Genomic DNA, 13,034 nt, shown 5'->3' with positions numbered 1-13,034 from the left:
TGACCCAGTTGGTGTCTGTTGCACTGCCGTCGGCTGTTTCTGCCAGCTCAACTCCGGGCAGGAGTCGATCCCGGCTAATCAGACTGATCACGTTTGGTAAACACCCGTACCTGTGTATATAACCGGGCTAGACAAACAGCCGACGGCTTCCCTCTGGCCCGAATCTGATACCTGTTTCCAGCGAGCCCGCGCGGTGCCGTGCTGGTGTAAGGTCTTTTATCGACCCAGCTCAGCCCCGCCATAACTGTCTCACTGGTCTCACGGTCAGTTTGCTTGCGTTAGATTCAAGCATGATAAGGAATACCCTCGTCCCTCACGTACTTATAATACGGAAGATCGCCAGCAGCAGTCACCAGGCCACAAAGGGTTGAGCTTATCCAACAAAATACGATGGCCATTTTACTGATGATACTGATGATATCAAGTAAGTGTTCACTTTAATGACTTTAGTATAAAACGCAATTTGCGCACATTTTTTTCAGATGAAAATGAAAGGCAGACTTCATGAGGCATTCAAGTGCTCTTTTTCTAGCTTTTAGTGATCACCCTGAAGTCTTCGTTAGACAGAGGAGAATTATTACAGCTTTTTATCACGTAACTAGCTAAGTAAGGAGCAGTACTACTCCAATACCATGCACAAAATCGAGAATTAAGGAAGGGGGAGGGGCATTTGATAGCCTCAGAACCAGACTAGAAGTAGAGAACTGTGTTCACAAGTTTTGTCCTACGGACAGAGCTCGACAGAGTAGACCACTCCGTCCTCGCATCCACCCCTCCTAGCGCCGTTGACAAGAAAACGAGCGGCGGGCCTACGTAAACCACTAGGCAGCGGAAAATATTGATCGATAGTCAGAACGTCAAATGTCACTCCAGCATGGGTAATCAAATCTCGTTCGACGGTAAGAAGCCCTAGCGGTCACACTACAACTAATGAAACTACCTCAACGTTGAACGGCGTCCGAACTCTAACCAGAAGTGGGTGATCAGCTTCCAAGAAAAGTAATTACTGGATAGCCTCTGCTCACCCAGGTTTCATGATGTCCTCATATGCAGGCACTATGGATTTCGTTAATTAAATCCTCACCGATCAATATGGTGATACTGCATCATCCTAATGGCATCGTTTATGTAATTCAGAAGAGACCTTGCACACTTCGAAGCATGCCACTCGTTGTTAACTCTTGAGCATTTCCCACACAGACAATGCTACTTTGGCAGCAAGTCGACTCTTATAAAATGTACTTAAAACGATCGTTTATTGGATACGATAAACGCTTTTAAAATATGTAAACAAATACTGGACTATGCTAAAACGGTCTTAACAGCCTGAGCATAAATATCACTTACATCACAGCTCGACGCGTGTTCATAACTCTTCAAACAGCTCATCGTCACTCTCTTCCACCTTGATAAAATCCATGATGACATTGGACAGGTTAGCCCTCTGGCTGGCATAATCCTCATCATCGCTACTGTCGATCACAATCGGCTCGTCCAGGATTCGATCGTAGACGGTGCTCGCCTCACTCAGAGTGCGGGCCGCCGGCCCTCGCGCTCCGTCCACAGGCACATTCGGCGTGCTGGCCTCACTGAAGGTCCTGGCGGCGCCGGAGCGACCCCCGGCCGGCGCGCTGCTCGTCGATCCGCCCCGCTGGGGTGACGATGCCGTGATCTCTCCGAGATCGTCACCGCTCGTCTCCTGCTCCACCAGGGAAGTTTCCAGCTCATCGGCAGCGTCGGCGAGCAGACGATCATCGTCCCGGTCCTCCGACCAGACGGAGACTTCGAGCGATCGCTCCAGCTCGTCGGCAGCGAGCGACAGCATCTGTTCATCGTCGTCATCGTCGTCGTACCACACGGTCTCTCCCGAGTTCTCGGGCCGGGTTTCACCACCAACAGCCCCCAGCAGCTGTTCGTTCGGATCCGCCAGACACTGGTCTACGTGGTCGTTGATACCCTGCTGGGGCACCTGCTCGTTGCACACAGGACAAGTAACCAGACTCGAGCCGGCACTAAGCCCGCTACAGCTATCCGTTGTGTGAGATGTGGTTGGGGCGGGTTTCTTCCTCTCTGGACTTGAGAAGATGCCGGTCGGGGTTCGAGTCGCGGACGTTGCTGACGAGGTTCTCGAAGCTGATGGCACTGACGGAGGGGTCGGACCGACCGCGGAACCAGCACCGGACGCACTCCGAGGCGGGTCGCGTTTGTACCAGGGAACACCTGGCGTACCACCCAGCCTATTCCCTCGACCATCGAAGGTCGAGTCACCGGGCCGGCCGTCCGCTCGGTCGTCCCCGCCGCCCGCTCCGCCGCGCCGGACCGGCACCGTCACCGTACGGCTTCCTCCGGCCGTCGCCACCGCGCCGCCCCTCTTCTGGAAGCCGTGCACGTTGCCGGCGATGGCGTTGACCCTCTGGTTGCCGTCGTTGTTCACTGTGCCGATGTCGGCTCGCACGCCGGTCGGGTGGCCGGGACGTCTCTGAGGCGGCGGACCGGCGCCCTCGGGCGGCGGCCGTTTGCCGGGCCGCTCTGAGGGCGCTCCGGCGGCGGCGCCCCGCCCCCGACCCCGTCCGGGCCGACCGCGGCCGACCGGGGGCGCTGCTCCGCCCACAGCAGTGGCCCGCCCCGCCGGCCTCCAGGGCGGCTTCTGGGAGACGGGCACGGCCTTACCAGTGACGCCGAAGTTGCGGATGTCTTGCAGCTTTGTTCCAGATGCTGAAACAGATAAAATATGCCCCAATTAAAACGATAAGCACACAACTTCTAAAACAAATCACATCATTGGTGGCATAGGTCATGAAAACCCAGCCAGCACCCTAGCGTTTATTATCCCCAGAAATCACAGGCACTGTAAAGACTGAGGCCTGTGGATACTGTCTAGACCCGGAAACATTTCTGCAAATTTAGACTGGAACTCCCATGCCTTAATTACTGCATAGGTCAATGCAGTGAAACCACTACCCACTCTGACCCCATTTATTATAATCCCCATCCACCTAACTCACCTGTGTCCTTCTTGGTCTTCTTCTTGCCGTACCCTTCCGGTTCCTTGATCTTCTCGAAGAGGCCACCGCAGGAGGCCTGATGGTCGCGCCACCAGAAGTCGTTCTTGCTTGGCGCACGGTTCATGGAGCGTTTGACGTAGCCGAAGTGGGGCGGTCGGGAGCGGCACGGCCCCGTGCAGCGCCACCAGTGCGTCAGCATGTGCTTCACCTCGGCGTGGAACGTATGGTACACCTGGCGGAGGACAGGTGGCGCCAACGGGACCGGCAGACAGGTCAGACAGAGGCGACGGGATCGACGGGATAAACCCTGCAGGAACCGTCGTAAGAATGATTCGGTGTATGAATAGATAAATGAATGAACCAATGAGTTAACTGATGAATGAATAATTCAGTGAATGAATGAATGAATGAATGAATGAATGAATGAATGAATGAATTAACGAACGAACAAATGAATGAATGCAGAAATGAATGAACGAACGAATGAACTGCATTTACGAAGGACTAGCATGAAAATAAAGCAACCGTTATGCAAATGAGATTTAGTACCTACTTGGGTGTCCGCGAAAAAAGAAAACTAAAAGTAAATAAAGTGTCCCATTTCATTATCGCGCCGTCCCGTGCCGTACCGTGATGTTGGTGCCGGCGATCTTGTTGATGCGGTGCATGTGCCGGTGGAATTCTGGACCGTGCTCCTCCCGGTTGTCGTTGTGGTGAGTGACAAACAGCAGTGCGTGAATCATCTCGTGCAGGAGGGTCTCGACCAGGTCACTGCGCGGCCGCAGCATCAGCAGCGGCCGGCTGAGGCGCACCGAACATAGGCCTGAGGCCGGCTGGTAGGAGCACACGCCGGCGCACCTGGACACAGTAGAACACCTCAGACACGGAGCACACGCCGGCGCACCTGGACACAGCGGAACACCTTAGACACGGGGCTCACACCGGAGGAGGGCTGGCGAGTGACGAGCGAGCTTCGGGCTATGGATCGTACATATTGCTGAAAATTTTATTATTTTTAAGTGTCAGACTTCAGAGGCCAACCAGAGCATCCACCTGCTCCTAGATAATTTTACAGATCCACCAGATGATCAAGGGGATAAAATTTAGCAAATGTGACAGAATTTGTCGCGAGATCCCCGTCCTGTCACGTTAGATCGGGAAATTCCGGGAGCACAAATACCTTTAACCGGATATTTTGCTTTATCGTAGCAGCAATTTGAAACCGAAGTGTTTACCGTGACAAATATCCCGACAAAACCTGATGTGGTTATCGAAATTTCGACAATTCCGATTATTTTGACGATATTCGTCACGCCCCAATCAGTTGTTCTCACCGTGTCATCCGGGGACTCCATTTGAGCTCGACGCCACCGAGTTTTCCCCAGAAGAAGTGCTTGTCAAAGTCGCGGAACAGCTGGTAGATGTCTGGAGTCGGGTCGATCAGCTCATAGGCCTCGTCTACCAGGGATGTCCCAGGTGGAGGCAAAGACTGGGGTGAAGAGGCACTTTTACAGTGTCGCTGAGACTCCTGGCTATTTGAGCCTCCTACAGCTCCGCCGACTCCTCCACCAGTCGGAGTTAATTCAACGCCTGGCCGATCAGCTGCATCATATGGGATGTTGGCCAGCAGATTCTCTTCTTCTTGGAGTCGTAGGGCCAGGGCAAAGTCAAGATCCTCGGTGTGGCTCATGCTTCCTGTAAACCAGAAAATATCAGCTTGGCTGAGAAGTGAAAGAATACTTACACCTGCAAGATCAAAAAGTAACTTTATTACCTACTATGTTACTAGCTTTATTACTATTTCAAATTCATCAATGCTGTTTTTCTTGTACCTAGTACCTACCTACCAATCTGGTGATGTAGGTAATCAAGGAAGATCTTCATATACTTTTGTTATTGTATTGCTAGGGTACCTGTGTTATCTTGTGCCAGAGCTTTGTGGAAGCATTCAGTGCTAATTTTACTTTGTTAATGCATTTCCTTGGAGTGATGCCCTTTTTAATGCATTAGCTAGATGACAGTTCAGTGATCAGTCCTCAATGGGCTTATTCAATGGGCTGCCAGTACGACAACCCTTGCTGAAGGTCTGACCAGGTCATAGGTTTATGCGATCTGAGCAGGTTCAAGGCCATGTTGGCTGACTAAATGGGTGATGCCTTGTTCTCTTATCATATGTGATGGCTACTGCGTTGACTCTGTTCCCCTAATTCGTGTTTCTAATATTGTATACAATCTGTTATTGTATGTATCGTGAAACTAGAGAAAAATTTGTGTTTGTCACAGTGCAGGCTCTTGTTCCCAGCTCGGCAGCACCCCTTGTGGTGTCTCCACCAGGCGAGCCCTACATTCGCACGTTCCTTCAGACTTCAGTTCCTCATTACTATACCCATCCTCTATCACTATGCTGTTCTCTGGAAGGCTCCCCCAACAGATGAGTTGAACAGGTGAGTATTCAACGAAATGGTCGTGCTAGACATGCTTGAGCATTTGAATACCAACACAACATGTTGGCTCTGGAGTAAAATTTGTATTTTTCACGAAGTTACCCACCTCTCCTTGCCCTATCATGCCTAGGCATTATGCAGAGATCTAAAAATGACCTCTGATGGGCTGCAGGCATTCAAATTGACTATCCCAATTCTGGTAATCGTAAGCACTACCTTACTGAAAACTTCAAATTCAGCAAGCCAGTGAGAGTGCTAAAAAAATAATTTTGACTTACCTACTGGGACTTCAGTCTCTGGCAAGTAGCAATCAGATCTTCAATAAGACTTTGAATAAGACTTCAACTTACGACCTCCCAGGACCAGGACCATGATGCGAAAGCGGGAACGAATGATAGGAAAACGCAACAAGGGCCCTGTTCGCTCGCTGTTTTTATATCAGCGTGCTGTCGGTTTTCTCCATATAAGGAAGTTATTGCTGGCGCGGCTTGGCCTCTCATTGGTCTAACGAATAGACCACTTGAATTCGACCAATGAGGAGCCAAGAAGCAGCAGCATGGTCGCAGCCTGCTGATAAATAAACGGGGTGCGAACAGAGCTCAGGCTTCGACCGCTTTGCCAACTTTGAGAAAACTCGGGGCAAACTCGGGTTGAACTCGGGGAAACCCAAGGAAACCCCACGGAAAACCAGCGGAAACCCCACGAACCGCGTATATTCGAATGCAGTATGAGTAGAGCATGGGTCCCGAAAAATTCTTCAGAAACTAGAGAAATTCTCACGGGGCAGGACGTCTGTCAAACTAGCAGCGAGCTGCGAGCAGCGAGTCCAGCAGCGAGAAACGGGCCATCCCGATTTAGCTGAAAATTTGCTCACAGAGCTTTCTCAGCACGCTGATTCCGAAAATCATGGTCTCTAGGGTGGGAATCTTTACCGTTCTCGAGATAGAACCCTCTAAAGTTTTCGACACCCATGACCGGGCCATCCCGATTTGGCTGAAAATTGGCTCACAGAGCCTTCTCAGCACGCTGACTCCGAAAATCATGGTCTCAAGAGTGGGAATCTTTACCGTTCTCGAGATAGAACCCTCTATAGTTCTTACCACCCATGACCGGGCCATCCCAATTTGGCTGAAAATTTGCTCACAGAGCCTTCTTAGCACGCTGATTCCGAAAATCATGGTCTCTAGGGTGAGAATCTCTACCGTTCTCGAGATAGAACCCTCTAAAGCTCTTACCACCCATGAACGGGCCATCCCGATTTGCCTAAAAATTGGCTCACAGAGCCTTCTCAGCACGCTGATTCCGAAAATCATGGTCTCTAGGGTGGGAATTTTTACCGTTCTCGAGATAGAACCCTCTAAAGTTTTCGGCACCAAAGACCGGGCCATCCCGATTTGACTGAAAATTGGCTCACAGAGCCTTCTCAGCAAGCTGATTCCGAAAATCATGGTCTCTAGGGTGAGAACTTTACCGTTCTCGAGATAGAACCCTCTAGATTTCTTACCATCCATGACCGGGCCATCCCGATTTGGCTGAAAATTTGCTCACAGATCCTTCTCAGTTCTCAGCACGCTGATTCCGAAAATCATGGTCTCTAGGGTGGGAATCTTAGCCGTTCTCGAGATAGAAACCTCTAAAATTTTCGACACCCATGACCTGGCCATCCCGATTTGGCTGAAAATTGGCTCACAGAGCCTTCTCAGCACGCTGATTCCGAAAATCATGGTCTCTAGGGTGGGAATCTTTACCGTTCTCGAGATAGAACCCTCTAAAATTCTTACCACCCATGACCGGGCCATCCCGATGTGGCTGAAAATTTGCTCACAGAGCCTTCTCAGCACGCTGATTCCGAAAATCATGGTCTCTAGGGTGGGAATCTTCACCGTTCTCGAGAAAGAACGCTCTAAAGTTTTCGACACCAAAGACCGGGCCATCCTGATTTGGCTGAAATATTGCTCACAGAGCCTTCTAAGCACGCTGATTCGAAAATAATAGTCTCTAGGGTGGGAATCTTCCCAGTAAACATGACGACGTCGGCCCGACGTCGGGCCGAGGCTCGGCCCGACGTCGGCCCAACGTCGGTTCAACCTCGGCCCGACATCGGCTGGACGTCGGATATGCCCGCATGTTCCGACGTCCAGCCGAAGTCCAGCCGACGTCGAGCCGACGTCGGGCCGAGATCGTTTGCCGAGGTTGACGAGATCGTTTGTCGTTGGACCGACGGGGCCGACGTCGGCATGTTTATTGGGATAACGCGCCAAAAATATCAACCGGCGGCGGGATTCGAGCCCCCCAGTCGCCGACGTCGGCATGTTTATTGGGACAACACGCCAAAAGCATCAGCTGGCGATGGGATTCGAACCCCGTGTCAATCGAACGCGAGGTTAGTGCGCTAACCACTACACCACGCAGCCAGCTAACGAGATTGGTTTGTTTTGTTGCGTTATGCCCTTTCGGTCTGACAAGACCATTTCAGAGCCGGAAGGATGATAGGATGGAGACATTGGTCTTCTTGGCGAGCACCCTGCAAGGGCGGCGCCACCGTGGGGGCAGTGGGGGCAGACTGCCCCCACTGGCAGGAGGCCGTGGGGGCAAGACTATGTTTTTGCCCCCACAAAATTTGGCTGATGTTGAAATGGAAATAGCGGGCCGGTGCAACATTCATGATAGGCGGTTATAATAGTACGCCTGTTTTTGACGGTCCCCGTATCAAGTGCATCAGCAGAACGTTCGTTCTCGGACCGTCTGTCGCATATCTCCTACTCCCACTCATTCTGCTACTCATTTTCATTCACCAGAAGGCTGCCCTCGAGCTTGACCTCGAGGAGGTTGAGAGGCAGTTTGTCAAAATCGGCCAGAGAAGAGATCACCCTCTTTTGGGAACCCTTAGACTGAGAATGAGCTCAGGGAGGTATGACAAAATGTGATAGGTATGTATATTGTATACCCGGGTTATATGGAAATGTAGGGTAGGTGTTGATCGCCAACCCGCCCGGGCCCCGAGGGTAATCACAACCACCGCAGCCCGGGGAAGCCGCCCCCCTGTCTAAATCCGTAAATAAGGTAGCTACGGAAACAAAAATGGTACCAAACGAAAGGTATCTACGAGAAGATTCTAAAGCACCTCAACTTTTGGACCTCAGGTAAATTTTCATTCAAGGTCAAAAGTCAAGGCCAAAGGCAAAAACCGGCACTTTTGTAGTGGTCTCAAAGGTGTTCCAGAGGACGGCTTGGTGCATAAAACCGGCTAAAGTGGATGTTAAACGAAAGAAGAGTCTGGGGATTCCGATGATGTGCATAACATTCAAATTCAAGGTCACAGTCATGATAAAAAATGACCACAAACTTTGCACTTTTTCTTCTATCTTGTATACTAAATTCCGAGATGTTTTGAAATGTTTTAAAGCTTAGCGGGCCCCTATTTGTGCTTTAGCTTACGATACAAGGCTGCTACAAGATCAAAGTCACAAGAGAGTATCCTTGCTAGAGGCTATTTCACTTATTCAAGTCAGGTATAATAATTAAGGACATGTTTTGCCGTCCTGAGGCTCTAAATGAATGCTGAAAGCAAAATGGATGCCAGAATCGTGATCAGCGGCTCGAAATCATCACTAACGACTTTTCATGTGTCAAAGTCAACCAAAGGTCATTCGAGGTCACATGAGGTCAACATAAAACTTGACCTTTTCCAAACAATATATATGTCATTCGACGTGTCTCGACGAGACGAATGCGAAGGTACCGCGGCCGTAGCTCTAGAACCATTTTTATTGAAGTTATTTGCGAAAAAAAACAAAAGCCCCAGCTCGGGGTCGTTGACCTGACCTCAGGTCACCAAAGTTACTTAAGTATTTTTTCTAAGTCAAATGCTACACAACCGTGCTCGTAATTCATCTTAAAGGGATCCTCCAACCTTAACCCTCGCCCGTATAGGGGGGTCGAACGGACCCCCCCCCCATGGTTTTTCGCGAATAACTCGCGTAAAAAGCGGCCGATCCCGACGAAACTTTCAGCACCCTCGCGTTAATCAATTTTACACATACCCTGAAAATTTCATGACCCTGACCCCAATGACCTTTGACCTGTGACCTACTTTTCGAGACCATGTTTGGCCGGAATCGCGATTCGGCGTATGTCGGCTCGCATTAGCCGCGCGTTTGCAGTCTTTTCGTGGTTTCAAGCGTTCAAACATGTGATATGATGTTGCCCCCATGCATTAGGGTGGGTGTCAAGGTCACCTGAAGGTCAGGTCAGGTCATTGACCTTTGGTGACCTCGGTTCACTTTTTCGAGTTTTACATGTTCCTAGGCCAGTTTTTGGAGCTGAATTGGAATTTAGCAGGCATATGAACATTTACGAAGTAGTTTTGGTGCCTTCGTAACATGTTACGAAGCTGTCAGAGGCGGTTGACACCTACTAGGAATACCCAGCAGGACCCCTACTGGTTGACCTGACCTGACCTGACCCGACCTGGACTAAATGCATAAAGACATCATCTGTGATCAAAACTAACATGATATTCGTGATCAGCGCCCCGAAAAACCCCATAACAGCCACACTTAACGACGTTCTAACAGGTCCCGATTTTCCCGACTTTTGAGCCATTGACCTGACCTGCAAGGTCAACCAATGACCTAGGACCTTAAAATTAGGTATCATCTGCTTCCTCTCGTCACGGGCAGCACGCTCGTTTTTCCGCGAAGCTCTAGCTCGATCAGGGGCGAAACGGCAAGGGGGTCCAACGGACCCCCCCCCCTTATACGCTCGCGGCTGGAAAAACACCAATACGGGCGAGAGTTAACATTAAATTTGAGTTGAGATAGCCAAAGTGGGGTCCCTGGCTCACAACTACCGGTTTCGGCACTCACAACATCGAGAAATGCCTTAAATCGGAAATATTGAGTTTCAAAATTGCAGCATTTTGATCCAGAGGGGCTAATGCATTTGAATACCCCTCTGAATGTGTGACGTCAGCGCAGATCTAACGATTTTTAAATGTTTGACTAAAACGTTTTGTAGCACGCGCTGATATATGCTGCTTTGCGCGCAACGAGTGCCGCACTTTCAGCTGCCAAACTATTGCTTCCAAATAAAGTCGCTAGGAACAGCGGAGATCCCAAAAAGTAAACAAAAGTAAAAGCCTAATATCTTGAAAACCGGTGAATATTTTTCGGTGAAATTTGGTAGATATTCGTTTTCGGTCTTTCTGAACCGAGCGACATCACTTTCATGCCAATTCATAAACTTTTTGGAAGGTGGGAGGGTCCCTTTAATCTCTAACACTCTACTTTTGGCAGCTGGTTGAAGCTCACGTCTGTGACGCCGCAGTTTGCCGTGCAGGAGTCTAGAAATATCGGCCCTGAGAGCTGAAACGTTATCAAGAAGGCTAGGTCCTTTTTTTGCTTCAAAAGATGTCAAATTAATGGGGGATAAGGTAGCTACAGCAAGTGTCGTCTTTCTATCCCTAAGCGTTCATGAGGTATTGCAAATATTCGCCAGGAGGAGGCGAAAAACACGGGCCTCCTTCCGGGCCCGCGAGGGTTAATGGTTAAGCTCAATACGTATGCATGAAACCTGAAACCATAATGATTTTGAATGACAACGTCTAGGGGCAAGGTGCTCATGGATTTTGCAGATCGGGGTATCAGACAATAGTCTGGTCAACTCAAGCTTGCCCCCACTGGCGAAAATTCGTGGCGCCGCCACTGGCACCCTGGGTCCAGTTCATATAGAGTCCCTGGTCCCATTGCTGTTACGTGATACTTATTGGAAAGGGCGACCCCACAATGGACTCATATAGCCACTCTTACACACCTGCACCAACGTTTCCCAAAGTGTCCCTTTGATAAGTGGCACTTTGGCAAAGTGACACTTGCCGACTGGCCTTTCTATATGAACTGGGCCCGGCCCTGGTGAGTTGCCGGGGCTGAGCCTGACCAAAGGATAGGCCGAGCAGCCCCCAAGCACTCACCGCACGGCGCACGCGGCTACGGGCGAGCTCGGCTTACGGGCAATCCCAAATGGGATAAAGTTTCCCGTCCAGTCCGGATCAGGGGGTTGCGGCGTGGTGGAAGATTTCAGTTTCCTGAGAATATTTTGAGTACAGAAGCTCTTTATGAAACATGAAACACGCATTTTATATTATTTTAACGGTCAAAACAGCGGCCGATGTCGGTCCGACATCGCCCCAACGTCGGCCCAACGTCGGCTGGACCTCAGCAATTGATCTCGGTCCGACGTCGGCCCGACGTCGGCTGGACCTCGGCTGGACGTCGGAACATGCGGGCATATCCGACATCCAGCCGACGTCGTGCCGAGGTTGGACCGACGTCGGGCCGACGTCGGCATGCCGATGCCGAGTTGCCGACGTCACCCCGACGTCGGCCGACGTCGGGCCGACGTCGGCATGTTTACTGGGTTTATACCTTCTCGAGATAGAACCCTCTAAAGTTTTCGACACCCATGACCAGGCCATCCTGATTTGGTTGAAAATTTTCTCACAGAGCCTTCTCAGCACGCTGCGGCTGATTCCGAAAATCATGGTCTGTCAAATCGACCGGGCCATCCCAGTCAAATCGGGATGGCCCGGTCATGGGTGGTAAGAGCTTTAGAGGGTTCTATCTCGAGAACGGTAAAGATTCCCACCCTAGAGACCATGATTTTCGGAATCAGCGTGCTGAGAAGGCTCTGTGAGCAAATTTTCAGCCAAATCGGGATGGCCCGGTCATGGGTGGTAAGAACTTTAGAGGGTTCTATCTCGAGAACGGTTAAGATTCCCACCTTAGAGACCATGATTTTCGGAATCAGCGTGCTGAGAAGGCTCTGTGAGCAAATTTTCAGCCAAATCGGGATGGCCCGGTCATGGGAAGTAAGAATTTTAGAGGGTTCTATCTCGAGAACAGTAAAAATTCCCACCCTATAGAGACCATGATTTTCGGAATCAGCATGCTGAGAAGGCTTTGTGAGCCAATTTTCAGCCAAATCGGGATGGCCCGGTCATTGGTGTCGAAAATTTTAGAGGTTTCTATTTTGAGAACGGTTAAGATTCCTACCCTAGAGACCATGATTTTCGGAATCAGCGTGCTGACTGCTGAGAACTGAGAAGGATCTGTGAGCAAATTTTCAGTCAAATCGGGATGACCCGGTCATGGGTGGTAAGAAATTTAGAGGTTCTATCTCGAGAACGGTAAAGATTCTCACCCTAGAGACCATGATTTTCGGAATCAGCTTGCTGAGAAGGCTCTCCCAGTAAACATGACGACGTCGGCCCGACGTCGGGCCGAGGCTCGGCCCGACGTCGGCCCAACGTCGGTTCAACCTCGGCCCGACATCGGCTGGACGTCGGATATGCCCGCATGTTCCGATGTCCAGCCGAAGTCCAGCCGACGTCGAGCCGACGTCGGGCCGAGATCGTTTGCCAAGGTTGACGAGATCGTTTGTCGTTGGACCGACGGGGCCGACGTCGGCATGTTTATTGGGACAACGCGCCAAAAATATCAACCGGCGGCGGGATTCGAGCCCCCCAGTCGCCGACGTCGGCGTGTTTACTGGGACAACACGCCAAAAGCATCAGCCGGCGATGGGA

The 13,034-nt window shown here is 50.6% G+C and overlaps 1 protein-coding gene across 2 annotated transcripts; it reads right to left on the bottom strand.

The window, feature by feature from the left end:
* Positions 1-1,271: 1,271 nt before the first annotated feature.
* Positions 1,272-5,815, bottom strand: LOC122385995 (DNA-dependent metalloprotease SPRTN-like). 2 transcript variants are annotated; one of them, XM_043374757.1, is made up of 5 exons: positions 5,728-5,815; positions 4,340-4,700; positions 3,635-3,863; positions 3,006-3,237; positions 1,272-2,715 (listed from the first exon to the last, which is right to left on the bottom strand). In XM_043374757.1, the coding sequence occupies exons 2-5, from the start codon at positions 4,693-4,695 to the stop codon at positions 1,367-1,369; spliced, it is 2,166 nt and encodes a 721-aa protein (XP_043230692.1). In that variant the 5' UTR covers positions 4,696-4,700; positions 5,728-5,815; the 3' UTR covers positions 1,272-1,366. The 2 variants fall into 2 exon arrangements, with proteins under 2 accessions (XP_043230692.1, XP_043230690.1); XM_043374755.1 differs by lacking the exon at positions 5,728-5,815 and adding an exon at positions 4,919-4,937.
* Positions 5,816-13,034: the final 7,219 nt, after the last annotated feature.

The sequence above is a fragment of the Amphibalanus amphitrite genome, unplaced genomic scaffold (assembly GCF_019059575.1).
Source record: "Amphibalanus amphitrite isolate SeventyFive unplaced genomic scaffold, NRLGWU_Aamphi_draft 000236F_arrow, whole genome shotgun sequence".
NCBI classification, from domain to species: domain Eukaryota; kingdom Metazoa; phylum Arthropoda; class Thecostraca; order Balanomorpha; family Balanidae; genus Amphibalanus; species Amphibalanus amphitrite.
Note: the sequence above shows the minus strand (reverse complement) of the source record. Positions and strands in the feature narration are given on the sequence as shown.